Source organism: Erinaceus europaeus, chromosome 2 (genome assembly GCF_950295315.1).
Source record: "Erinaceus europaeus chromosome 2, mEriEur2.1, whole genome shotgun sequence".
Taxonomy (NCBI): domain Eukaryota; kingdom Metazoa; phylum Chordata; class Mammalia; order Eulipotyphla; family Erinaceidae; genus Erinaceus; species Erinaceus europaeus.
Genome location: NC_080163.1, coordinates 47,279,239 through 47,304,957, shown reverse-complemented (window position 1 = coordinate 47,304,957; position 25,719 = coordinate 47,279,239). Strand labels below are relative to the sequence as shown.

The following is a 25,719-nucleotide window of genomic DNA, read 5'->3' as shown; positions in this document are numbered from 1 at the left end:
TTGGGACTTTAGGCTTGAAAATTCCAGCATCTTATCCATTGTGCCACCTCCCAGGAAGCAACAGAATTTTCTTTCTTTCCTTTTCTGCTTCTATAAATTTATTAATGAAAAAAGAGAGCAGGAAAGAGAACCAGAGCATCATTCTTTCATATGTGCTACTAGGGATTAAACTCAAAACTTCAGGCTTGAAAGTTCAATGCTTTATCCACTGTGCCACCTCCTGTGTGGCAGAATGATTTTCTTATGTTAGGATATAAGTAAGAAACTAATGAGAGATAAGACATTTTATCTTCAACTTAGGGTTAAGTAGTTTGGCAAAAATGTTAAGAGAACAAATGCTGTAGAATGTGTTCATTGTTAAATTGTAATTGCTAATTTTGTTGAATGTGTCCTACTATTCACAGTCCTGTCCATCCAACTATTCTGTATGTTTTGAAAATTTTCACTATAAAAAAGTTGAGGTTAAAACAAAATCTAGACATTTTTTCATTTTAAATTCAATCAAGAAAATAATATGAAATGTTATATATGTGGGAAAATATGTAAGAGAGTGTTTTGAGTATGACAAAGTATTAAGTAAAACACTAGATTTGTGGTCTGTGAATCAAATACCAAAAACTGTTGTCAAGAAAGGGGATTCAGGATATACCTACCGGTTAAAACACTGGGAAGCAGGGTCAGTAAAATGTTTATAAGGGTTTGCTCTAGACAAAGAACCCATGCAAATCCAGCAGAAATACTGCATACAGCCGGTACATGTCATCTTGTTACAGCCATCTAATTTCTGGTGGAGAAGAGAAAAATACATCAAGAGTTGTAAGAGAAAAATAAATGCACATGCCAACAAGACACAATATAACAGTCTCCTAGTTTCCCTTTTCTCACTCAGGGTTGTGGTACATAGGTAACACACCCACAACTATTAGGTGTTTAACTTTTGCACACAAGCAAAATACAGGATGTATTTAGCAGTTGTTTCTACAACTGTATACTTAGCAAAATATCTCCTGATTAAATATATATAAAGTAAACATGGAAATTATAAGTAGAACATAAGCTTAGATTAACATTAAATTGTTTGGGGGTCAAGAGATAGGTCATTTATCTGCTGTGCATGAAACGCTAGCTCTGAGCCTCAGCACCACACAGATGCATCAATACATGATCATCAGTGGAAACTGCATGGATGGTGGAGTAATGATGGAGTGCCTGTGCATGCGCAGTGCGTGTGTACATGTGCTTGTGTGTCCATCCTCCCATTTTCCTCACCCTTGACCCACCCCCAATATATATATAGAGAGAGGGTGGGTAAGACACACACACACACACATACACGAGAATCATGGTAGAATCATGCATGTATAAAGCCTTGGTGCTGCAGAAAGAAATGTATATTTTTTTAAAAGAAATAATTCAATGTTTGGATTTAAGTATGAATTTACACTTTTTCCACAAATCCAAGCAAATACTTGATTATTTTTTGTTTGCTTTCAAAGGTTATTATAAATAATGCTACAGTGAAAATGGATATGCAGTTATCTTTTTCTGAGTTAGTGTTTTTTCATTTTGTTTGGTTCTCAGAAGTGGAATCACTGATCATACTGCAATTTTACTTTTAATTCCTTAAGGATTATTCAGTATTCTATATTGCCTATAATCAATTTACATTCCCAGTAACAATGTACAAAGATTCCCTTTTCTCACATTCTTGCTACCAGTTAACTTTTTTAAAAATTTGTAGATGAATCTACTTTTATTAATGTCTAGGTAACAGTTGTCTAATTTATCAGCTTTCACTGGTAGATTTTTTTCCCCCCTCTTGTCTCTCTGGGTCCTGATGTAATTGGCATTCAGAGCACTTTGGTTATCTTCCCTTATCATTTACCCTTCTGGGAGTATGAACCAAATTATGGGTTGCAGAAGGTGAAAGGTCTGGCTTCTGTAATTGCCTCTCTGTGGGACATAGGCATTGGCAGGGTGATCTGTATTCCTAGCCTGTTTGTACCTTTCCCTAGTGGAACAGGTGATACGAAGTACGACACTTTTTATGGGGCTGAGGCGGGTCAGAAGAGGTTAAACATAATAATAGTTTCCTCAATGGAGTCACTGAGGAAATGCCACCAGTTCCTTTGATAAGGAAAGTCTACATACATTTCAGTCAATGGCAATATTTAGCAGTAAACTTGCATCTTTCAAGTAAAACAGTTTAATAAATACTAAAATGTCACAAAATTAATAGGCTTCTTGAGACAATTGTAACATATTTTCAGGTCTGTTTTTCTCCATGTCTGACCCAAATCTTTTTTTTTTTTTAATTTATTTTTTATTTAAGAAAGGGTAAATTAACAAAACCATAGGGTAGGAGGGGTACAACTCCACACAATTCCCACCACCCAATCTCCATATCCCATCCCCTCAACTGACAGCTTTCCCATTCTCTATCCCTCTGGGAGCATGGACCCACGGTCATTGTGGCTTGCAGAAGGTGGGAGGTCTGGCTTCTGTAATTGCTTCCCCGCTGAACATGGGCGTTGACTGGTCGGTCCATACTCCCACTCTGCCTCTCTCTTTCCCTAGTAGGGTGTGACCCAAATCTTTACCTCAATGGGAGTCCCACAACATGGGCAGCTCTTCGAGTTCTTTTCTAGCCATTCCTTACTTTCCATCTCTTCCAGCGCCTTCTGAATCACCCTCTTACCATACCTCTGTTCCAAAAACCTTTTGTTGGCCTCATCTGCTTGCAAGTACTCATTTCGTAAGTCCATTAATTTCTCTGAAAGGTGAAATGGAAAGTTAACTTTTATACGACTTGGTAACACTGACTTAAAGTCATTTAGATTAGCCATTATCTGGAAACAGAAGCAATTATGTTAAGTGAAATGAGTAGGAGGTGAAAAACAGCTCTTCACTCACATGTGGAACATAGATTTATAAAGCAAACAAACTGGCAAGAAATAATAAATAAATAAATGAAAAAGTAATAAAACTGTCTCTCAGACTTTGTGAGAATTATGGTGGATGGGGGTAGTTTGTTAACAGGAAGTCTGTTGGTCTTTGGTAATGAGAGTAGTGAGGGAAAAAAAGACTATACCACAAACCATTAACCCCTTGATATAAAAAAATAATAATAAATAAAAATAAAGAAATTCTGTTGGTAGATGTGAATTGTACACACACATATATGGATGTAAAACTATAACCCTGAAATATTATAATTTTGTGAACTATTATTAAATTGTTAATAATATAAATAAGACACACATAATCTTTCTTATCAATGCCAAGGCACTGAAGCAACTGACATATCTACTTATCCTCCTCTTAAAGTACTTTCTTAGAGCTAAGAACACCCAGCTAACTGTAGCAGTTAGTAACTGTAGTAAAGCCATGTACTTGACAACATAATGTTTCAAGTTTGATCCTTAGCATCACATGTGCCAGAGTGATGCTGTTTCTCGCCTTCTTTCCCTCTCATATTAATAAATGGTTTAAAAAATTTCTAACAACTAAATTTCTGTATTTATTTTGTCACAGATCAGTTTTTACAAACTCAGAGTAGCACTACAATAGTTCATCTTTATAATACCTAGGAAGAAGCTATCATCACCGTTAATATAAGCAACCAAAGTCTAACAAATCTTGTGGTTTCTCCATCCCATCAGATCAGAAATGGTAAAGAAACCTTCTGTGTCTGCTTCAACAGAGGTAGCTTTGAGAATGCTGTGTTTAGGAAGATTCTCAGGACATGCTCATTAGTGGGCTCAATAAGAAAGCATCTGCCGGCTGAACACCAATGTGCAATGAAAACAAGAATGGCAATTTAGATGCTCTGCATTTGCCAACCTGATCTATAGTACAGTATTCTGTGTTCACAGGCGGAAGCTGCCTTGCCATTCCTTCTCTGGAATATTCCTCCTTTGACATCTCTGCATTCCTTACTTCATGCAAGCCTTACTCAGACCTCTCTGCCAATTAGACATACCGAGTTTCCTAAGCATAATTCCAAGATCCTTTCAGGACATTTGAAGTCCTGTATGTGCTTTATTCCCATTTAATAGTTTCAACCAATCTAATATTCTGATTTTGTCTGTCTCTCCCATTAAAATGTAACTTTTCAGTAGTTAAGGAGATGGCTCAACTGGCAGAGCACTGGACTTACATGCCTGAGATTCCCAAGTCAATCCATACCACTATATGGACTAGAATGATGCTCTGTGTTCTCTCTCTCATGTGATACTCTTATACATATTACTATTATAAGCCAGAGATGAGCAAGTACTCTGGTAAGAGAGAAAAAAAAAAAAAAAAAGGAAGGAAGGATGAGTAGCCCAGGAGGAGGAGATGAAATGGTTACAGCACTGGACTTAAAAGCATGGGGTCATAAGTTCAATCCCCAGTGTTCCATGTGCCAGGGAAATGTTCTTGTTCTCTCTCTCCTCACTCTCCTGTTAATAAATCTCTAAAAATATTTCAGTTTTTAAAAATTTTTTTATTAATTTATTATTGGATAGAGACAGAAAAATTGAGAAGGGAAGAGAAGATAGAGAGGGAAAGAGACAGAGACACACCTGCAGCTCTACTTCACTAGTGACGCTTTCCCTCTGCAGATTGAACCTAGGTCCTTGCAGACTTCATAGTGTGCACTTAACCAGGTGTGCCACCATGTGGCCCCCTTTTTTCATTTTTTTCTTTTTCTTTTTGTTATTGGATAGAGACAGAGAGAAATTGAGAGAGAAGGGGGAAATAAGAGAGGAAGAGAGACAGAGAGACGCCTGCAGACCTGCTTCACCACCTGTGATATGACTCCCCTGCAGGTGGGGACCCGGAGGCTTGAACCAGGATCCTAACTGGTCCTTGTGCTTTGCACCATATGCACTTAACCCACTGCGCTACTGCCCGACTCCCATTTTTTCATTTTTTAAAATAAAGTTTTATGAGGGCACATCACTACTATATTCTCAGAGTTTATTTAGGTCAGTAACTGAACAATAACAACAAAGAAGTCTGTTAAAGAAACTCTTCTACCCCACACCTATGGACATCTGATCTTTGACAAAGGGGTCCAGAATGTTAAATGGGGAAAGCAGAGTCTCTTCAACAAATGGTGTTGGAAAAAATGGGTTGAAACATGTAGAAGAAAGAAACTGAACCATTGTATTTCACCAAATACAAAAGTAAATTTCAAGTGGATCAAGGACTTGGATGTCAGACCACAAACTACCAGATACTTAGAAGAAAATATTGGCAGAACTCTTTTCCGCATAAATTTTAAAGACATATTCAATGAAATGAATCCAATTACAAAGAAGACAAAGGCAAGTATAAAGCTATGGGACTACATCAAATTAAAAAGCTTCTGCACAGCAAAAGAAACCACTACCCAAACCAAGAGACCCCTCACAGAATGGGAGAAGATCTTTACATGACATACATCAGACAAGAGGCTAATAACCAACATATATAAAGAGCTTTCCAAACTCAACAACAAGACAACAAATAACCCCACCCAAAAATGGGGGGAGGACATAGACAGAATATTCACCACAGAAGAGATCCAAAAGACCAAGAAAGACATGAAAAAATGCTCCAAGTCTCTGTCAGAGAAATGCAAATAAAGACAACAATGAGATACCACTTCATTCCTATGAGAATGTCATATATCAGAAAAGGTAACAGCAGCAAATGCTGGAGAGTTGTGGGGTCAAAGGAACCCTCCTACACTGCTGGTGGGAATGTCAATTGGTCCAACTTCTGTGGAGAACAGTCTGGAGAACTCTCAGAAGGCTAGAAATGGGCCTTTGATCCTGCAATTCCTCTCCTGGGGATATATCCTAAGGAACCCAAAATATCCATCCAAAAAGATCTGTGTACACATATGTTCTTGGCAGCACAATTTGTAATAGCCAAAACCTGGAAGCAACCCAGGTGTCCAACAACAGATGAGTGGCTGAGCAAGTTGTGGTATATATACACAATGGAATACTACTCAGCTGTAAAAAATAATGGTGACTTCACCATTTTCAGCTGATCTTGGTTAGACCTTGAAAAATTCATGTTAAGTGAAACAAGTCAGAAACAGAAGGATGAATATGTGATAATCTCACTCTCAGGCAGAAGTTGAAAAACAAGATCAGAAAAACACACACACACACACACACACACACACACACACAAGTAGAACCTGAAATGGAATTGGCGTATTGTACCAAAGTAAAAGACTCTGGGGTGGGTGGGTGGGGAGAATACAGGTCCAAGAAGGATGACAGAGGACCTAGTGGGGGTTGTATTGTTATATGGGAAACTGGGGGATGTTATGCATGTACAAATTATTGTATTTACTGTTGAATGTGAAACATTAGTTCCCCAATAAAGAAATTAAAAAAAAAAACTCTTCTAAATTAAAGTGCTAAGGCTTTTGGGGGCAGGGAGGTAAGAGAAGTCTACACAGTTATATCTTACCTGCAGTCACCTTACATGGAGAGACCCCATGGTAGGTCAATCTGCACAAGGTACAAAAGGCAAAATTGCAGCTAGAACAGATGCCCATGGTGCAGCCAGGCTCTTGCATCACAGGTAACTGGCAGGAAGGGCGGGGGCAGTAAACCACATCTGCCATCAGGTCTAAGGTGGACTGGAGAAGAAGGCGGTCATAACGGGCAAATAAGTCTGCTTCTACTAGCTCTTTGACCTGGAGGGAAATACAAAATGCATAGGTTTAGTATTCTCCACCCAGTTCTGGTCCTGAGGAACTCCTTCGGATGCTAGTGCAAACCAGACTGACATGCAATAAAAATCCTCTATCTCATGATGGGGAGACAGCATAGCTGTTATGCAAAAGACTTATGCCTAGGCTCTGAGGTCCTAGGTTCAATCCTCAGTCCATAAACCAGAGCTGAGCAGTGCTCTGGTGTCTGTTTCTCTGTGTATCTTTCTCTGTATCTCTTTTCATTAAACATAAAAGTAAGTATTTTTAAATTTTTTTCCCTTTTGTTGTTTATTGTTGTTACTATTGTTATTGTTATTGACGTCATTGTTGTTAGATAGCACAGAGAGAAATCGAGAGGAAGGGAAGACAGAGGGGGAGAAAAGGATAAGACACCTGCAGACCTGCTTCACCACCTGTGAAGTGAGTCCCCTGCAGGTGGGGAGCTGGGGGCTCGAACAGGGATCCTTAAGCTGGTCCTTGTGCTTCACACCATGTGCGCTTAACTCGATGCACCACCACCTGGCTCCCAAAAATAAATATTTTTTAATTTATTTTTTTTTTTAAAAAAATCTCACTTCAAAATCAAACCACATATGGCAAATCTTTGTCTTGATTGGGATAGTGGCTACTTGGATATATATATTTGTTGAAACTAAACAAATAGTCAATAAGTACATTATGCCTTAATGAAGGTGATTTTTAAAAAAATCAAGTAGCTGGACCTTATGTTAAAGTCTGAAAATGGTTCAGCTCCGAGAGAGAGAGAGCACCTTCAGGTCTCAGCCTCAAATGAAAACAGGCCATTGGGTTCCTTAAAGTTGATGGGATCCTAGTAGATGGACAATGTAAATTACCTTATAATCATTATTTTAACACTCATTCCTGCCTACAGTCAGCCATTTGGAAACCAGCAAAGAAAGCATTCACATTTGTTTAAAAGATAAGGTAAAAACTGTAACATTCTTGATGAATACAGTGAAACAACTTATAGGTTGGCTCCAAAGTTTTAGACAAGGATAAGTCTTATCCAGGAAGTGCCTGGGAGGGTATCTCCCTTTGTAAAAGAGAATAAGGAAGCAGCAGTGAGCGGAATTTAGTTACCTGACCAGGTGTGGCCACTGAAGGACACTTGGGTTCTGGACAGTTGAGGCATTGAACTTGGCCATCTCTAATTTGGATTTCAAAATAGTCCTTCAAACAGGCTTTGCAGTACACATGCCTACACTCTAAGAAGTACATCGACTCACTACCCAGCTTCTCACAGAAGCATATATTGCACAGGAATAATTTACTATTGAAGCATTTGATCTGCTGAGCTTGATCAAAGTCCAAGATTTCCTGGATCAGACTTGACAGGGATTCCACATCTTGCACAGCTCTCTCATCTACAACTTCTTGGTCTATATCAGATCCGGCAGCTCCTCCAAATTCTAGCTCTGTGTTGGAAGTGGCTTGAGTTGTCCTCCTCTGCACTTTATTCTGACAGCCCATTTTGAGCTCAAAAGGAGAGACGATATTCAGGTAAGCTAGGGTCTCTTCCTTAAGAAACTGCATCCAAGCAAACAGGACCACACTTCCCCGGTGTTCTTCCCACAGGTTGTCTAGGTGCTTGCAAAGAGCAGACAACTAGGTGAAAACACAAGAGAATACCAGTGAGTTCGGAAAGATGTCTTCTAGACTTTTAAGTTAGGGTCTTCTACTTGCTAACATGATTTTATTTCCTATTGATATGATCAACTGTGCTACAAAACAACACCACTATTCTTATTGGAGAACTTTTTTATTTTCTTCAAAGATTTATTTATTTATTAACATGAGAGAAAGAGAGAGACAAAACCAAAGCACCACTCGGGCACATATATGTGACGCTGGAGGTCAAACTCAGGACTTGACGCTTTAGGTCCAACACTATGGAACCTGGGCTACCCTCCAGGCTGTCAGAGAACTTCCACTGAGTAACATGAGCCACAGCTGAACATCAAGTCAGAAGCTAAAAAAAAAAAAAAAAATTAAAAAGTATGAAAGGGCAAAACTCCACAAGATGAAGAATCATACTTATATATAAGCCACTGAGAGGGCTTTTTCTGTTCACTATTTGTGCTTTGCTTTAGTATTGCTATATATCTCAAGTAAGAGAAAGAGATCTAGTTCTCAAATGAACTATTTCTATTCCCTGTAGATACCCTGAAATAATGGTTAGAAAGAGAACAGATTAAAAATACTATTCAAATTTTTAAATTAATTCTCTCAATCTATCAAAAAGCCAAGGAATATGAAAGAATCACTAACAGAATACTAAGAATCCTTGTTACTTAGGTTTATTTATTTATTTATTACCAGAGTACTGTTAAGCTCTGGTTTATGATGATACATGGGATTGAACCTGGGATGTTGGAGCCTCAAGCATACTATCTTTTTACATAACCACTATACAATCTCTACCCCCACCTTGTCCCTTATTTAGATTTTTTAAGTTGGTCTTAACTAAGAAATCTAGGTTTTCACCAGCTCCTGATTAATGAAGAGAAACAGATCAGTACTGTACCCAGACTAAGACTGTACTAATATTATAACCCTTAGTATGGTTTATCTGCCATAGGGAAAATTTATACTCCGTAAGCTAAGTAACCAAATTTTGAACTAATTTGACTATTACTCTGTAAAAGTGGTCTATTTAGGGGTCAGGCGGCAGCACACCTGGTTAAGTGGACACATTACAATGCCCAAGGACCCAGGTTCAAGCCCCTAGTCCCACCTGCAGAGTGAAAACTTCACAAATGGAGAAGCAGGTCTGCAGGTGTCTCACTGTTTCTCTTCCTCTAAATCTCCCTTCCCTCTCTCAATTTCTGTCTCTATCCAAAAATAAATGAATAAATAAAAAATTTTAAAGTGGTCTATTCAACTTGAAAAGCAAATAGAAGGTGATTTTTCATTAGAAATGTAAAATATGTGGAGCTGGAGGTGGCACTGAGGGCAGAGAACTGAACTTGCATGAGGTACAGAGTTCAATCTCAGGCACAGCACATGACAGAGTGATACTGACTCTCTCATTAGTAAATACATATTTTAAATGCAAAATATGCATAAATACAGCTCAAGAACTATATGCAGCTTCTCTTTTTAGGTAAACTTTAAAAAAGTCCACCCAGTAAGGACATTACTTATGGACATTACCATAAGTAAGGACACAGGTTCAAGCCCCAGTCCCCATCTATAAGGAGCAAGGAGAAGCTTCAAGTGGTAAAGAAGTGCTGCAAGTATCTCTCTCTCCTCTCCTCTAGCTCCCTCTTCCCTTTCAATGTTTCTGTCTTTATCAAAAAAATAAAATCAAATAAGGAGGGGGAGCAGCCACTAAGAGCAGTGGATTTGTAGTGCAGGCAATAACCCCAGTGGCAAACAAACATGGGGGTAGAGGGTTTCCAGATGCAAACAGATCTTGTAATTTTAAATAGCAAAAGAAGAACCACACTTTTCATTTCTTATTCCACATGGTGCTGCTCAGTAACCACATACAGACACGGACTAGAACACTAACTGACCCGTTTAAGATTGGGCAAGTAATGTTTTTTTCACAGTCATGCTTATAAGGTCAACTACCATTTTGAGAAGTCTGCTGAAATTTGTAAAATGTAATCAATCATGAGAAGTTCTGAGTGCTGTTTGAATCACAAGAAGCCATTCTCTTCTACCACCTTCTCTTCTTCTCAACCCCTTTGCAAAAAAAAAAAAAAAAAGGGGGTGGGGGGAGTTGAGATGCACATGAAGGTGACGAGGGCAGAAACAGAGAAAAAAGCAGAGGAAAGGCTGTGTGCATTTACATATACATAAGGAATAGATATATAGAAGACACTGGAAAATTAAACTCTGTTCCCTTCCATCTACCAGCCCCAATTACTGAAAGGCAGGTTCACATATCAACCTCACTAGAAATTCATAATGTCAAGGAGTAACAGCCCAGCAACAAACAATAATCAAACAAGAAGCAACATAAGTGACCAATTAAAATACCAATAGTATGCACAAAACTTTATTTGACAGCAAATTCTACTGTAATGTTAACAGTGCTAGAACTCCCCTATAGCCAGTATTAAGTAGATGCTATTTAACTGTAATTTTGACTCTAAAACCACAGTCCCAGCTAAGTTCTCATATATACACATGCATGGATGTGAAGTATCAAGAGCTCCCTGGAGAAATGGAAAAAATATAATAATAATTAATTAATATATAATATAGTAACTTTAAACAATTAATATATAATATAGTAAAATATATTATAATTATGTGTAATTATAATAATAATTAAACAATTTGGTCAACTATCAGTGATTCAAATGTCAAGCAGTCTTGACATTGCTGAGCAAATAATCCAGTCTTGGATGTAGAACTTCTGATATCAGAATGTAATGCTCCTTTTTATTCTATGTGCATTATTTTAGAAAACTTAATTTTTTTTTCAAACAATAAACTCACTTGTACAAAAGCAATCTTATCTAAAAGATTGGACTGGTAGATGGAAAGAAAGGAACACAAATTACATGATCAGAAAGGAAAAACTGACAAGCTATTCCGTGAGGTAAAGTAGCTGATAGCTTTTGTCTTAATATCTACCAGTCCATCAATCTTCATCATGACTTCCAGAAAAGTAGTTGCTATTAATCCATTATCTACCCTAGATACTCTATATTAGCTGCAGGTAATATTTATGTCTCAATCAAGAGTTGAGGCTGTGTGGCCAAAGAGGTGAGACTTGCAGAAGGTCTTGGGTTCAGACCCAGGCAGCACAAATGCCAGAGGGGTGCTCTGGTCTCTCTCATAAAATGAATAACTCTCTCAAGGGGGAAAAAAAAGAGTTGAGGTTATTACTGAAGGTTCATAAAATAAGTTTCAAGCTTCACAAGGTATCTACAAGTATCAGTCCTATTTCTGTCTGGGTGCACTTACATCTTATGTGAGATCAGTTAATAATTACTTGCTACTAATATACACATCTTTAAAACAAAAGCATTTAATATGTCTATTTAGAAAAAGTTCTTATAATCATGTTTTAGATACCCTAAATGATTTAAATCTTTCATTTCAGACTGAAGGAAAAAAAAATCAATGCTAATATGTATATCTATGGGAGATAAGAAGGATCTCAGTCTACATTATAATACAAATTAAATGGGAAAATAGCAAGAGAAGATGAACAATATGCTTAATTAAAAATTACTCCTACCACAGTTTATAATGATCAACATTCTAATTATCGCCATTCCTTTCTAAAACGACAAATATTTTCAATTCATTAACATTAAGATTCATGAAGGCAAAAGGAAAAATTATAAAATCAAAGCCATTTGTTCTTCATGCACTAAGTTTAAAATCAAGGTAGCTTCAATTAAAGATCTTTATTTTTTTTTTAAGTTTCCAAAACAGACAGGAGAAATTCAATTTCAGTTCTAACCTGAGTTGGTGACAGCCATTTGCCACTAAGGGTGAATGAAGGTGGGGAAGAGGATGGATAATCTGGTGGCAGTTCAAAGTTCAGCACCAGTGGAGGCAGAAAGCAAATGGTGTGTTCAAAACCACTATTCTGGAGACACTCATTTGAATTGCCTGAACCAAAAACAAAGATTAGAAAGGATCAGTGGGTCAGCATTTGAGTGTCTAAGACTATTGAGCAGTGCTCAGTAACACATAACTAAGGGATTAAAAAGCCTCTCCCAAAGCACTCTTTTTAAAAATATTTATTTATTCCTTTTTGTTGCCCTTGTTGTTTTATTGTTGTAGTTATGATTATTGTTGTTATTGATGTCGTCATTGTTGGATAGGACAGAGAGAAATGGAGAGAGGAGGGAGAGAGAAAGACACCTGCAGACCTGCCTCACTGCCTGTGAAGTGACTCCCCTGCAGGTGGGGAGCCGGGGGCTCAAACCAAGATCCTTACTCTGGTCTTCGCGCTTTGTGCCACCTGTGCTTAACCCACTGCACTACCGCCCAACTCCCCCAAAACATTTTCTATGCCTCAATTTTAACTCTGTAGCCACCACTTTAAATAGAAAATATTTTATAAGTCTTCGAAAAATCTACTAAACTCAGTTTATGATGAAAACACATAATTTGAAGACACACTGTTGAGTATAACTGCTAAACTAATGAGCAAAGAATACTCTTTTTTTTTTTAATTTTATTTATTTTTTCCCTTTTGTTGCCCTTGTTGTTTTACTGTTGTAGTTATTATTGTTGTTGTTGTTATTGGATAGGACAGAGAGAAATGGAGAGAGGGAGGGGAAGACAGAGAGGAGGAGAGAAAGACAGACACCTGCAGACCTGCTTCATCGCCTGTGAAGCGACTCCCCTGCAGGTAGGGAGCCGGGGTTCGAACCGGGATCCTTATGCCGGTCCTTGTGCTTTGCGCCACCTGCGCTTAGCCCGCTGTACTACAGCCCGGCTCCCAAAGAATACTCTTTTAAAGAATATTCTTAGGGGGCGGGTGGTGGCGCACCTGCTTAAGCGCATGTGTTATAGTGTGCAAGGACCCAGGTTCAAGCCCCCAGTCCCCACCTGCAGGGGAGAAGCTTCACGAGTGGTGAAGCAGTGTTGCAGGTGTCTCTCTATCTCTCTCCCTGCCTATCACCCCCTTCCCTCTCAAGTTCTGGCTGTCTCTAACTAATACATAAATAAAGATAATAAAAAAATCTTAAAAAAAAAAAAGAATATTCTTTAGTTGTTTTCATTGTAGATGATTAAAGACACAGTCTAAAATAAAGAATGTTTATTTCAAGCAAAGAATCATGACCTACTTAGAACAGCATGCGCCAACTACCACAAATCATAGTTGGGAGAATTTGTACCAATACAAATCTCAAGCCTGAGGGTTCAATACAGTTTACAATACCCTCATCTTGAAAAGTTTCATTTTAAACATTCACATCAACTTTCTTTCTAGTCTTCAAACTGGAAATATTCTGAGAAAGTATGTATCAAAGTCTTCTGTGACTGTGTCAAAAGCAGATTTTTTTTCCTGAAGCAAGATGTCACAGAGTGCTGTGTACACAGTGGAAATATTATTAACCCCCACCATGATAATTTAAAGCTTTCCAAGTATTTCCACAGACATTATTTTACATTCTTCTATAATTCCTCTTTAACAACCAACAACTTATCACTGTTAAACTGCAAATTAGAAAAACAATATATACGAAATATGCAGGGCAATATCCCAAGCCAGTGGTCAAAAATGAGAAATCAAATTGAAAACTGGTAATCCCCATTACAGTTTTCACTTAAAACAGAAAAAAGCAGTAAGTCTGTAACACTAGCATCTGTCACTAATGCCCACCAGCAGGTGAAACATAATATAGGGCACACGAAGAAGTTGAGAATAATTGTAGTTTTTAAATATCCGAGTAACAATCTGGGAGTATGGATCAACCTGACAATGTCCATGTTCAACAGAGAAGCAATTACAGAAGCCAGACATTACATCTTCTGCACCCCATAAAGAATGTTGGTCCATACTTCCAAAGGGATAATTAGGGAAGCCGCCAATGGAGGGGTGGGACACAGAACTCTGGGGGTATGAACTGTATGGAATAGTACCCATCTTATCCTACAATGTTGTCAATCATTATTAAATCACTAATAAAATAAATGAAAAAAATTCACTTAAAAGAATATTAACTGGGAGCCGGGCAGTGGCGCAGTGGGTTAAGTGTACATGGCGCCAAGCACAAGGACTGCAGTAAGGATCCCAGTTCAAGCCCCCGGCTCCCCACCTACAGGGGGATCGTTTCACAGGCTGTGAAGCAGGTCGGCATGTGTCTATCTTTCTCTCCCCCTCTGTCCTCCCCTTCTCTCTCTATTTCTTTCTGTCCTATCCAACAATGACAGCAATAGCAATAATAACAACAGCAACAATGACGATAAACAACAAGGGCAACAAAAGGGAAAAATGAATAAATAAAGTTTAAAAAAAAAAGAATATTAACTAACCGCTCACGAATATCTTGAAATTCTGTGGCAAGTCCAAATAGATCCTGGTTTCTCCACCTTGGACAGACTCTGCTTTCCTAAATTCATCTCCATCATAAATACTTGCCAAAGCCAACAGTTCATCCTCCTGAGCTTCTCGGTCTTCAGACGACATTTAATTTTCCAAGGCGCTGAAGGCAATCATTCAAATAATTTAAGAATAGAAAAGGCATAGTTTAGGGAGTCAGGCGTAGAGCAGCGGGTTAAGCACAGGTGGCACAAAGTGCAAGGACTGGTGTAAGGATCCCAGTTCGAGCCCCTGGCTCTCCACCTGCAGGGGAGTCACTTCACAGGCGGTGAAGCAGCTCTGCAGGTGTCTTTCTTTCTCTACCCCTCGCTGTCTTCCCCTCCTCTCTTCATTTCTCTCTGTCCTATCCAACAATAATGACATCAATAACAACAATCATAACTACAACAATAAAACAACAAGGGCAACAAAAGGGAATAAATATTTTTTAAAAAGGCAGTTTAGAAAAGGCTACTGGCATCAAAATGAAGTTCCTCACAAACAAATGTAAAGATTCATCAGTACTCTGTTTTCTGATCAAATGAAAATGTCTGGTATATTCAGAATTCAAGACACTTTTCAAAAGTAATAGTTTTTTCCAAAAGCATGGTTGTGGGGCTACTAACTGCCAACTTTATTAGGTATGAATGACTTAGGGGAGAAACATAATTTCAAAAATTTCTAGGTGCTGAAAAACAATTCACTGGGTAACACGCCTTGCCATGTGTACAGCCTACGTTTGAGTCTTGGCATTGGGGGCAGCTCTGTGGTATCTGTTTCACTATATGAGTGAAAAAGCAACCTGGGAGCAGTGAAAGCCAAGTATGACTGAGATTGCAATTCAAAAGAGAGTAAGTTGTTTTTTATTTTTTTAGTCATTTTTAAAAAATATTATTTATTTTCCTTTTTGTTGCCCTTGTTATTGTTGTTGTGGTTATTACTATTGTTGTTGTTGTTGATGTCGTTGTTGCTGGATAGGACAGAGAGAAATGGAGGAGGGGAAGACAGAGGGGGAGAGAAAGAGAGACACCTGCAGACCTACTTCACCGCTTGTGAAGCACCCCCCCCTGCAGGTGGGGAGCCAGGGGCTTGAAACAGGATCCTTGTGCTTTACGCCATGTGTGCTTATCCTGATGCATTACCACCCGACCCCCAAGAAGTAATTTTCAACTGACAAATCACAAGTTACTTTTACTTGTCTATTAAAGCTAGCAAAACACCTAGCTACAAAGTATACTTCTTTCTTTTGCCTCCAGGGTTATCACCAGGGCTCAGTGCCTGCATTACAAATCCACTGGTCCTGGAGGCCATTTTCCCCCCATTTTTGTTGCCCTTGTTGTTGTTATTATTGTTATTGTTGTTACTGCTGTTGTTGGATAAGACAGAGAGAAATTAAGAGAGATGGGGAAGACAGAGAGGGGGAGAGAAAGATAAGACACCTGCAGACCTGCTTCACCACTTGTGAAGCAACTTCCCTGCAGGTGGGGAGCCGGATGCTTGAACCAGGATCCTTATGCTGGTCCATGTGCTTTGTGCCATGTTTGCTTAACCCGCTGCACTGCCACCTGGCCCCTAGCCTACAAAGTATATTTGATACATTTAACAATTTTTTTTTTTCAAATTCACATGAATTTCTTGGGCAGGTCTTCTCAACCTCAGGACTACTAACATTTTGGGAAAAGTAACTACTTGTTGGAGAATATCCTACACATTATAGGTGTATAATGGCAACCCAGCTTCATTTCAACTTACAAGATGCCAATAGTGTACCTTCCCCTTAGAAACTGTGACAATAAAAAATAACCCCAGGCATAGACCAGTGTTTTTGGGGTAAGTAGTAGGAGGAAAAATTACTCCCAACTGAGAACACTCTCTTCTAGAGAATATTACAGGGACGGAACTATAGAAACAACAAAATAACATTAAGTGTCTTAAATAACACCAGATTTTGTCAAATCCATTTTAGGATTTATTATTATTCTAGAGTTAAGAATGAAAATAAGCTGCCAAACAACAGACTTTCATGCCTGAAGCACCAAAGGTGTCAATTTCAATCCACAGTATCAGCATAAGTCAAACCTGAGCAGTACTGGGTTAAAAAAACTGGGGCCGAGTGGTAGTACTCTTGTTTACATACACATATTACTATTCACAAAGACTCAGGTTCAAGCCCTCAGTCGCCACCTGCAGGGGGAAAACTTCATAAGCAGTGATGCAGTGCTGCAGATGTCTGTCTCTCTCTTCCTTTCTACCTCCCTCCTCAATTTCTCTCTGTTCTATCAAATAAAATAAAGTTAAAAAAAAACATGAGTATAAGCTACAGTTAAAATGTGGATCGGTGCTTTTCAATCAGTGACTAAATGCTGCACCACAATTTCTGATAATTTAAATGCAGAAAAACTATGTCATGAAAATTACTTTTATAAAACAAAAAAATTCCATCTGTCAATTAAAATAGTTTATAACTGCATCTGCAAATATGTTCCCTCTTAACTAAGGTAGTTTTTAACTGAAATGCACAAAATTGAAAAGCTAGGATATGTTTTTCCACAATATAAAAGGTGGCACTATAAAACTTGCAAGTTGATTTTTTTAAATATTTATTTATTTAGTCTCTTTTGTTGCCCTTGTTGTTTTATTGTTGCCATCATTGTTGGATAGTACAGAAAGAAATGGGGAGAGAAGGGGAAGACAGAGAGGGGGAGAGAAAGATAGACACCTGCAGACCTGCTTCACCACTTGTGAAGTGACTTCCCTGCAGGTAGAGAGCCAGGGGCTCAAACCAGGATCCTTACACTGGTCCTTGAGCTTTGCGCCACATGCGTTTAACCCACTGCGCTACCGTCCGACACAAGGGAGTTTTAAATGCCTTTATCTTCAAAAGAAACTTTTCCCTCAACAGACAATGATTTCATCTAAGTAACATCCTAAAACACACTGACATGTTGTATTTGAAGTTAGTTTGTACCTGTCAATATCAACCAGAAGAAAAGGATATTGACACTGCAGTCTGTATTTCAGCTCAGAGTGTGAAATTCATGCAAATCCCATCTATTCTTCAGACACTGGAGACCGGGCTGCTCAAGAGGCCAAGATGTGGAATTCATACTAGGAATACTATGGAAATTCTGCCATCTACAGAAAAAAAAAAAAAAAATCAAAAGATGTTGTTAGAACCCTCTCTAAAGTTAAATTCTAGGCTTCTATTATCAATGAAGTAAACCACATGGTGTTTTATAATAATTTCTGTGGAAAATACTATGGTTATTTGTGAATTTTTTTTCTAAAGAAGAACTATTTGTTTATTTTTTACCAGAACACTGCTCAGTCTCTTTGCATAACCATTATGCTATCTACTCCCAACCTCTGTGACTTTTTTAAAAAATATTTTATTTATTTATTCAGGAAGAATATAGGCAAAAAGAGAGAACCAAATATCTCTCTGGTACATGTGCTGCTGGTGATTGAACTCAGGACCTCATGCTTTATCACTGGGCCTCTCAGACCACTTTTTTTTTTTAAAGAAATTGTTGGGGCCAGGCAGTAACACATAGCATTAAGTGCACATGGTGGAAACACAAGGACCAGCGTAAGGATTCTGGTTTGAGCACCTGGCTCCCCACCTGCAGGAAGGTTGCTTCACAACTGTTGAAGCAGGTCTGCCAGTGTCTTTCTCTCCCCCACTCTGTCTTCCCCTCCTCTCTCCATTTCTCTCTGTCCTAACAACAGCAGCAACACCACCACCAATAATAGCAACAACAAAATAGAAGAAATGGTCACCAGTAGCAGTAGATTCCTAGTGCAGGCACTGAGCCCCAGCAATAACCTTGGAGGCAAAAAAAGAAAAAAGAAACTGCCCATAATATGTTGCATTTGTACTTAAACCATTCACTCTTCACTCAGGATATGAAAAGTGGCTGTTCACAGACCTCAGTGATGTGAGCACAGTTGCTCAGGAGTGAGAAGTTGTTAATATGCAAAAGGGGTGGAATGGGTGAAAGTTCTTGCTAGCTAGCTAGCTAGCTATTAAGGGAAAAGTAAAGTTGGTAAGTGTGTACAGAGACTTTTCCAATAAAACTAGTTATGACCAAAAAAAAAAAAAAAAAAGCCTAGTCTACAGCTGCAGAGAATCCTCCAGATTGAGTCAAGAAGTTAAAAGAACATTTGACTGTTTCCAGCATAAAAACTTATCTGTCTGCCTGCAGCCTTGGGAGGAGCTCAAGAAGAACATTCTGGGTAGGGAGGGGACTCCACTTCAGGCACCAAAACAAAAATCCTCTGGAGGCTGTTTTTGTTTCTCCTTTCCTCTTCTTCTATGCCTTTATTTCTTACCCTGACCTCCCAGTTGTTTTTTCCTATCACACACACACACACACACACACACACACACACACACACACACACACACACACACACACACACAATCTTGCCAGTGACATTGTTGGGTTAATTTAAGCATGATAAACTATGCCCCCCCACACACAAACTTTCTGTATTTATTGCCATCAGTTATCACTGGGGTTCTATGTCTGTACCACTTTTTCTTTCCTCTTTCTTTATTTGATATGACAGAGAGAAACTGAGAGGGTAGGGGAGGTAGAGAAGGAAAGAGACAGAGAGAAACCTGCAGTTCCTGCTTTTCTTCCACAGGTAGGGCTGGGTGCTTCCACCCGGGGTTCTTGCACACTGTGAGTGAGCTCAACTGGGTGCACCACTACTCGGCCCCTATACACAAACTCTTAAGTTCTAGTCTAAATACTCTTGAATCAGGCTTCCTAACTGTGAAAAGAAAAAAATGGGATATGGAGTTCTACAAACACCCTGAAATAACATGCAAAAAAATTATATATATATATATATATATATATGTGTGTGTGTGTGTGTGTGTGTGTGTGTGTACAAAATCATGATTTTTAAACCAGATTTTCAAATGTGTGATTCCCAAATAAGCTAAGAATAAAATTCCAGATTCAATTTAAATTTACCAAGCACCTGCCATGGCTGTATTAGGCCTTTTACATTAGCTTTATCAGATGTTGTACATGATGAGAATGTAATTAAGGTTTTTTTCCTTCCCATTTAGACATTTATAAACGGGACAAGAGCATATCTGGTTAGTGTTCTTCATGTTGTCTGCATTCAAATCTTCTGAGGAGCTTTTAAAAACCTTCCCAGTCCATAACAGAGACCAATTAAAGCAGCTATCAGCAGCTTTCCAGTGACCTTAATATGCAGTCAAGGGATGTTTCTAACTAACAGGTCTTGCTGTCCTACCCCAGCTTTTGAAGCTGCCCCTGGGTCCCTGTGCCTTAATTCAGGTTGCTGACCTGAATTTCCTTCTGTCAACTTCTACCTCAAAAGACCCTATCGGGGCCAGGTGGTAGCACACATGGTTGAGTGCACATGTTACAAGGACCAGGGTTCAAGCCTCCAGTCTCCACCAGCAGAGGAAAAGCTTCATGAGTGGAGAAGCAGGGCTGCAGGTGTCTCTGTCTCTTTCCCTCTCTATCTCCCTCTTCCTTTCTCTTTTATTTTCTATATATTTATTTATTTTCCCTTTTGTTGTCCTTGTTTTTTATTGTTGTTGTAGTTATTGTTGTCGTTATTGATGTCATCATTGTTGGATAGGACAGAGATAAATGGAGAGAGGAGGGGAAGACAGAGAGGAGGAGAGAAAGACAGACACCTGCAGACCTGCTTCACTGCCTGTGAAGAGACTCTCCTGCAGGTGGGAAGGCGGGAGCTTGAATCCGGATCCTTAATCCGGTACTTGTGCTTCATGCCACATGAGCTTAACTCGCTGCGCTATCGCCCGACTCCCCCTTTCTCTCTCTTTTTAAAAAGTTTTTTTATTATCTTTATTTATTGGATAAAGACAGAAATTCAGAGGGAAGGGGGAGATAGAGAGGGACAGAGACAGACACCTACATCTCTGCATCACCACTTACAAAGCTTTCCCCCTGCAGGGGGGGACCAGGGGGGCTCAAACCCGGGTCCTTGTACATTGTAACATGTGCGCTCAACGAGGTGCACCGCCACCCGGCCCCTCCCCTTCCCTCCTCAATTTGTTTCTATCCGGTAATAAATACTAAATTAATTAATTAGTTAAATGTGTAAGGTCATGCAAACAACTTCCATGCCTGAGGCTGAGGTCCCAGGTTCAATCCCCTGCACCGGTGTATAAGCCCGAGGTGCGTAGTGCCCTGTGCTCCGCTCTACACCAAGTGCAGTTGCCGTCCAAGGTCACACAGCTCGGGTGGAACTGAGTCTGGCTTCCAACCACCCAGATCCTTCACCTGTTAACATAGTAACAAGCAACCCGGGCGGCAGGAGGGGCGACGCATTCAAGTTGGAGACGAGTTTTTGGCAAACCGGAAAGCCGCCTCCGCCCCGGGAGACTCAGCAGGTTGTCCCGGGGCGCCGGGTGCAACTCCCGCGGGGGGAAGGTGGGGGGGGGGGGGGGTCGCGGGGTTCCGGGGTCGCCGGGCGCCGCCCTCCGCGCCGCGCGCGACTCACCGCCAGGCGGGGCCAGGCCCCGGGGTCGCCGGCTGCCCAGCACCGGGGACCGACGGCGCCGTGCCGGACGTGGGCCCGCCTGAGCGTCCCGAACGAGCAGGGCTGCACCCTCCCGGTCTCCCGGCGCCCAGGGATAGGGTCTCAGCCGGGTCGGGCTAGGGGCACCCCGGCAGGGTTTTGAGCAGTCCCGGCCCGGTCACCCTTCTCGGCCTCGCACGCCCGGAGCGCGGTCAGCTCCGTACCTTCCGGCTGCCCCGCCTGGCCCGGCCCGAAAGTTCCGCCCTCAGCCCTGTCCCCGGGTTCCCGCACCACCATCACTCGCCGGCCTAGGAGAAGGTCCGCTCTACCTGCTCACCGCCTCTTCCGTCTTGGGTGCTGTCAGCTGAGCCTGGCGGGTCTGACCCCCGATGGACCCCGGCTGGGTAGGGCCCTGCGCAGCCGCAGTGACTGCCCAGGGCCCTCGGTCGCCCCCCGCAGGCCAAAGGCAGCGCTGCAGGCGCGGCCGCTATTAACTCGCCCTACAACTTTTTTTTTTCATTAATGATCTCATAATGATTAACAAGATTGTAAGATAACAGGGGTAAAATTCCATACAGTTCCCACCACCAGAGTTCATTGTCCTAACCCCCCACTGGAAGCTTCTCTATGCTTTATCCCTCTCTGGGAGTAGGGACCCAAATCCTTTATGGGATGCAGAAGATAGAAGAAGTTGATAGAAATGCAGATTCAGGGATCTCCTTTCACTAGCTTTTGGCATGAGACTCGGATATTAGAATCATCGCGGATCTCTAGAGGCGATGGTGAACAGTGATCTAGCTGGGGCAGAGATGGCTCCAGGCCCTCTTTCTCCTCCAGGTAGACTCACATATCCACCTCCCTTTCTACACCCCCCTCCCCACCCCATTCCCGTCTGAGAAATACTATCTCAATGGCCCAGGAAGTGGCACAGTGGATAAAGCACTAGACTTTCAAACATGAAGTCCTGAATTTGATCCTTGGCTTTGCATACACCAAAGTAATGTTCTGATTTCCCACCCACCCCCATTAATAAATACAGATATAAATCTTTAAAGTTTAGGGGCCAGGTGGTGTCGCATTTGGTGGAGTGCACAATGATCCAGGTTCGAGCCCCCAGGCCCCACCTCCTGAATGGTGAAGTTTTTTGTAGGTGTTTCTCTTGTCTCCCTTATTTATTTATTTATTTACTGATTGATTGATTGATGTTTAATGCCTCCAGAGTTATCACTGGGGCTTGGTGCCAGCATTACAAATCCACTGCTCCTGTAGCTATATATATATATATATATAGAGAGAGAGAGAGAGAGAGAGAGAGAGAAATTGAGAGAAGAGGGGAAGACAGATAACCTGTAGATCTGCTTCGCCGCTTGTGGGGCGACCCTCTCCCCCTCCTCCCCCCAACCCCGCAGCTAGGGAGCGGGAGTCTCGAACCCATATTCTTTCGCTTTGTACTATGTGCGCTTAACTGGGTGCGCCACCGCCCAGCCCACCTGTCTCTCCCTCTCTCTCCCTCCCCTCTTGATTTCTGACTATCTTTATCCAATAAATTTATAAAGTAAATAAATCTTTAAAGTTTAAAAAAAGGAAAATACTGTCCATCTTACTAGCACATTCGCTGTTCATAATATATAAATAATAATTATGTTTATTGAATACCTATAACGCTTCAAACACTATCTTAACTGTCCTACATATGTTTTTATTTTGTTCTATTCTCTTTTTTTCATTTTATTGGTGGTGGGGTAATGGCTTACAGTACAACTGTTGACACATGGGCACAATTTCCCGTCTCCCTGTGACAAGTGTCTGCAAAACATTCTCACCCCAAACTTAGGACCCTCCTTCTTCATCCCTCTCCAAGAGCCCTTTGCTGTGGTACAGTAAACCAACCCCAGACCAAGGTTTACTTTGTGTTTTTCCTTTCTGTCTCTGTCTCCCAAGTTCTTCCAATGAGTGAGATCATCCACCAATATCAAATCAAAATGGATCAAAGACCTGAATATTAGGCCAGAAACTCTAAAATATGTATATAGCATTCTCCATCTTTGTCTCACCTTGGATTGACTGAGTGAGATGGGTGAGATGAATCAAAAAGACTGGGATACCAGATGACCTCACTTCTACATTTTCTATCTTCACAGAGTGGAGGTAGATAGCATAATAGTTATGCAAAGAAACTTATGCCTGAGGCTTCAAAGTCCCAGGTTCAATACTCTGCACCACCATAAACCAGAGCTGATAAATGCTCTGGTAAAAAATAATAATAAGAGCAAACAACAACAAAAAAGAAAAAACTGTTCATTTTCTATCTTCACCACAACGTTATGATTAAGATGCTATTCATTATTCTCATTTTCTAAGTAAGGAAACAGATGTAGAGAGGTTTGAGAACTTATAAAAGGGTGACAATAATTGGCATACTAAGTGGAAATTAAAATAATGTCTGCTCCTTCAGACTATATACAAAAATTAACTCAAAATTAAAGACCTAAATTAAGAGCGAAAGCTATGAAACTCTTAGAAATAAATGAAGGATGTGGCACAAAGTGCAAGGACTGGTGGAAGGATCCTGGTTCAAACCTCCAGCTGCCCACTGCTGGGGAGCCACTTCACAAGCAGTGAAGCAGGTCTGCAGGTATCTATCTTTCTCCTTCTCTGTCTTCCCCTCCTCTCTGTCCTATCCAACAACAACAATAAAACAAGGACAACAAAAGGGAATAAATAAATATTTTTAAAAATCTAACTTAAAAGACAAGAAAGGAAGGAAGGAAGGAAGGCAGGAAGGAAGGAAGGAAGGAAGGAAGGAAGGAAGGATACTCAGTTTCAAGTACTTGGTCCCTACCTGGGGACCGGGGAGAAGGCTTCATGAGTGGTGAAGCAGAGCTGCAAGTGTCTTTCTATCGCTCCCTTCCCTGTCAATTTCTGTTTCTATCCAAAGGAAAATAAAATATTTAAAAAAGAAATGAAGGATCAAATCTTTGTGAATTTGTATTAGGAAATAGTTTTTAGATATTATACCTAAAGCACAAACAACAAAAGATGAAATAATAATAATAATGTGTGCTTCAAACAACTTTATCAAGAAAGCCCACATAGTAAAAGAAAACATTGGCAAATCATATACCTAATAAAGCTCTAACAGCAAAATACATGAAGAACTGCAACTCAACAATAAAACTACAACCCAATTTTAAAGTAATCAAAGGCTCTGAATAGATATTACTCCAAAGATTTACAAATGATTAATCAGAACATGAAAAGATGTTCAACATCATTCATCATTAGGGAAATGCAAATCAAAACCACAAAGAGAAACCACTTCACACTAAGATCACTGTAATTAAAAGACAGGCCAAGAATTAGTGAGAATGTGAGGAAACTGGAACCCTGTACACTGCTGAGGGGAATGTAAAGTGGTCTGGTAGTTCCTCAAAGAGCAAAACACAGAGTTAAAATAAGACTTGAGACTTTACTCCTTTGTATATACCCAAAGGATAGAAAACATGTGCACACAAGAAATTGTGCACAAATGCACATTTGTATACATTTATATGTGTATAGTATATACAAAGTACAATGTAGCAGCAATCTTCTCAATAGACAAAAGGTGGAAACAACTGCCCATCAATATATGAATAGATAAACAAAATGTAGATATACATGGAATATTTTTCAGCTACAGAGACATGAAGCACTGGTTTATATATATATTACATCAATATAGACTAAACTTGGAGACATTAAGTGAAATAAGTCAGCACAAAAGGTCACATAGTGCAAGATTCTATGTGTATGAAATGTCTAGAATTATTAAATCCTTAAGGACAGAAAGTAGCATAGTGGTTGCTAGGGCCTGACGCAGGGAGGAGGGGATCAGAAAAGATTAATGGGCATGGGGTTTCTTGAGAGGGTATAAAAATACTGTGGAAGGGCCAGGTGGTAGCTCACCCAGTACAGTGCATACATTACCATGTTTGAGGACCCAGGTTCTAGCCCCAAGACCCCACCTGCAGGGAGGAAGCTTCACAAGCAGCTATCTCTCCCTCTGTTTTTCTGTTTCTTTTTTTTTTTTTTACCTTTTTTTATGTTTATTTATTTATTCCCTTTTGTTACCTTGTAGTTTTTTATTGTTGCAGTTATTATTGTTATTGTTGTCATTGTTGTATAGGACAGAGAGAAATGGAGAGAGAAGGGGAAGACAGAGAGGGGGAGAGAAAGATAGACACCTGCAGACCTGCTTCACCGCCTATGAAGTGACTCCCCTGCAGGTGAGGAGCCAGGGGCTCGAACTGGGATCCTTATGTAAGTCCTTGAGCTTTGTGCCATGTGTACTTAACCCGCTGTGCTACCACCTGACTCCTCTCTCTCTGTTTCTTACCCTCTATCAAAAAAATAAACTTCAAGCCCTTCTTTGAAAAGTACTGTGGAATTAGCTAGTGATGGTGGTTGCAAA

At 40.1% G+C, this 25,719-nt stretch overlaps 1 protein-coding gene and 2 long non-coding RNA genes across 7 annotated transcripts in view; 1 reads left to right on the top strand and 2 right to left on the bottom strand.

The window, feature by feature from the left end:
• Nucleotides 1-25,719, bottom strand: part of LOC132535021 (uncharacterized) — a 392,194-nt gene that overhangs the window by 8,103 nt on the left and 358,372 nt on the right. The window lies entirely within an intron of this gene.
• The window catches only part of LOC132535018 (uncharacterized), a 109,858-nt gene that overhangs the window by 8,372 nt on the left and 75,767 nt on the right, over nucleotides 1-25,719 (top strand). The window lies entirely within an intron of this gene.
• The window catches only part of RNF14 (ring finger protein 14), a 29,985-nt gene that overhangs the window by 2,021 nt on the left and 2,245 nt on the right, over nucleotides 1-25,719 (bottom strand). The window contains exons 1-8 of one of the 4 annotated variants that reach the window (XM_007518990.3): nucleotides 21,596-21,714; nucleotides 17,701-17,867; nucleotides 14,687-14,856; nucleotides 12,156-12,307; nucleotides 7,808-8,332; nucleotides 6,460-6,688; nucleotides 2,601-2,773; nucleotides 654-784 (exon numbers count right to left, since the gene is read on the bottom strand). In XM_007518990.3, the coding sequence (XP_007519052.1) occupies nucleotides 654-784; nucleotides 2,601-2,773; nucleotides 6,460-6,688; nucleotides 7,808-8,332; nucleotides 12,156-12,307; nucleotides 14,687-14,840 (1,364 nt within the window). In that variant the 5' untranslated portion in view covers nucleotides 14,841-14,856; nucleotides 17,701-17,867; nucleotides 21,596-21,714. The other 3 variants (XM_060180173.1, XM_060180164.1, XM_060180177.1) reach the window with 3 other exon arrangements.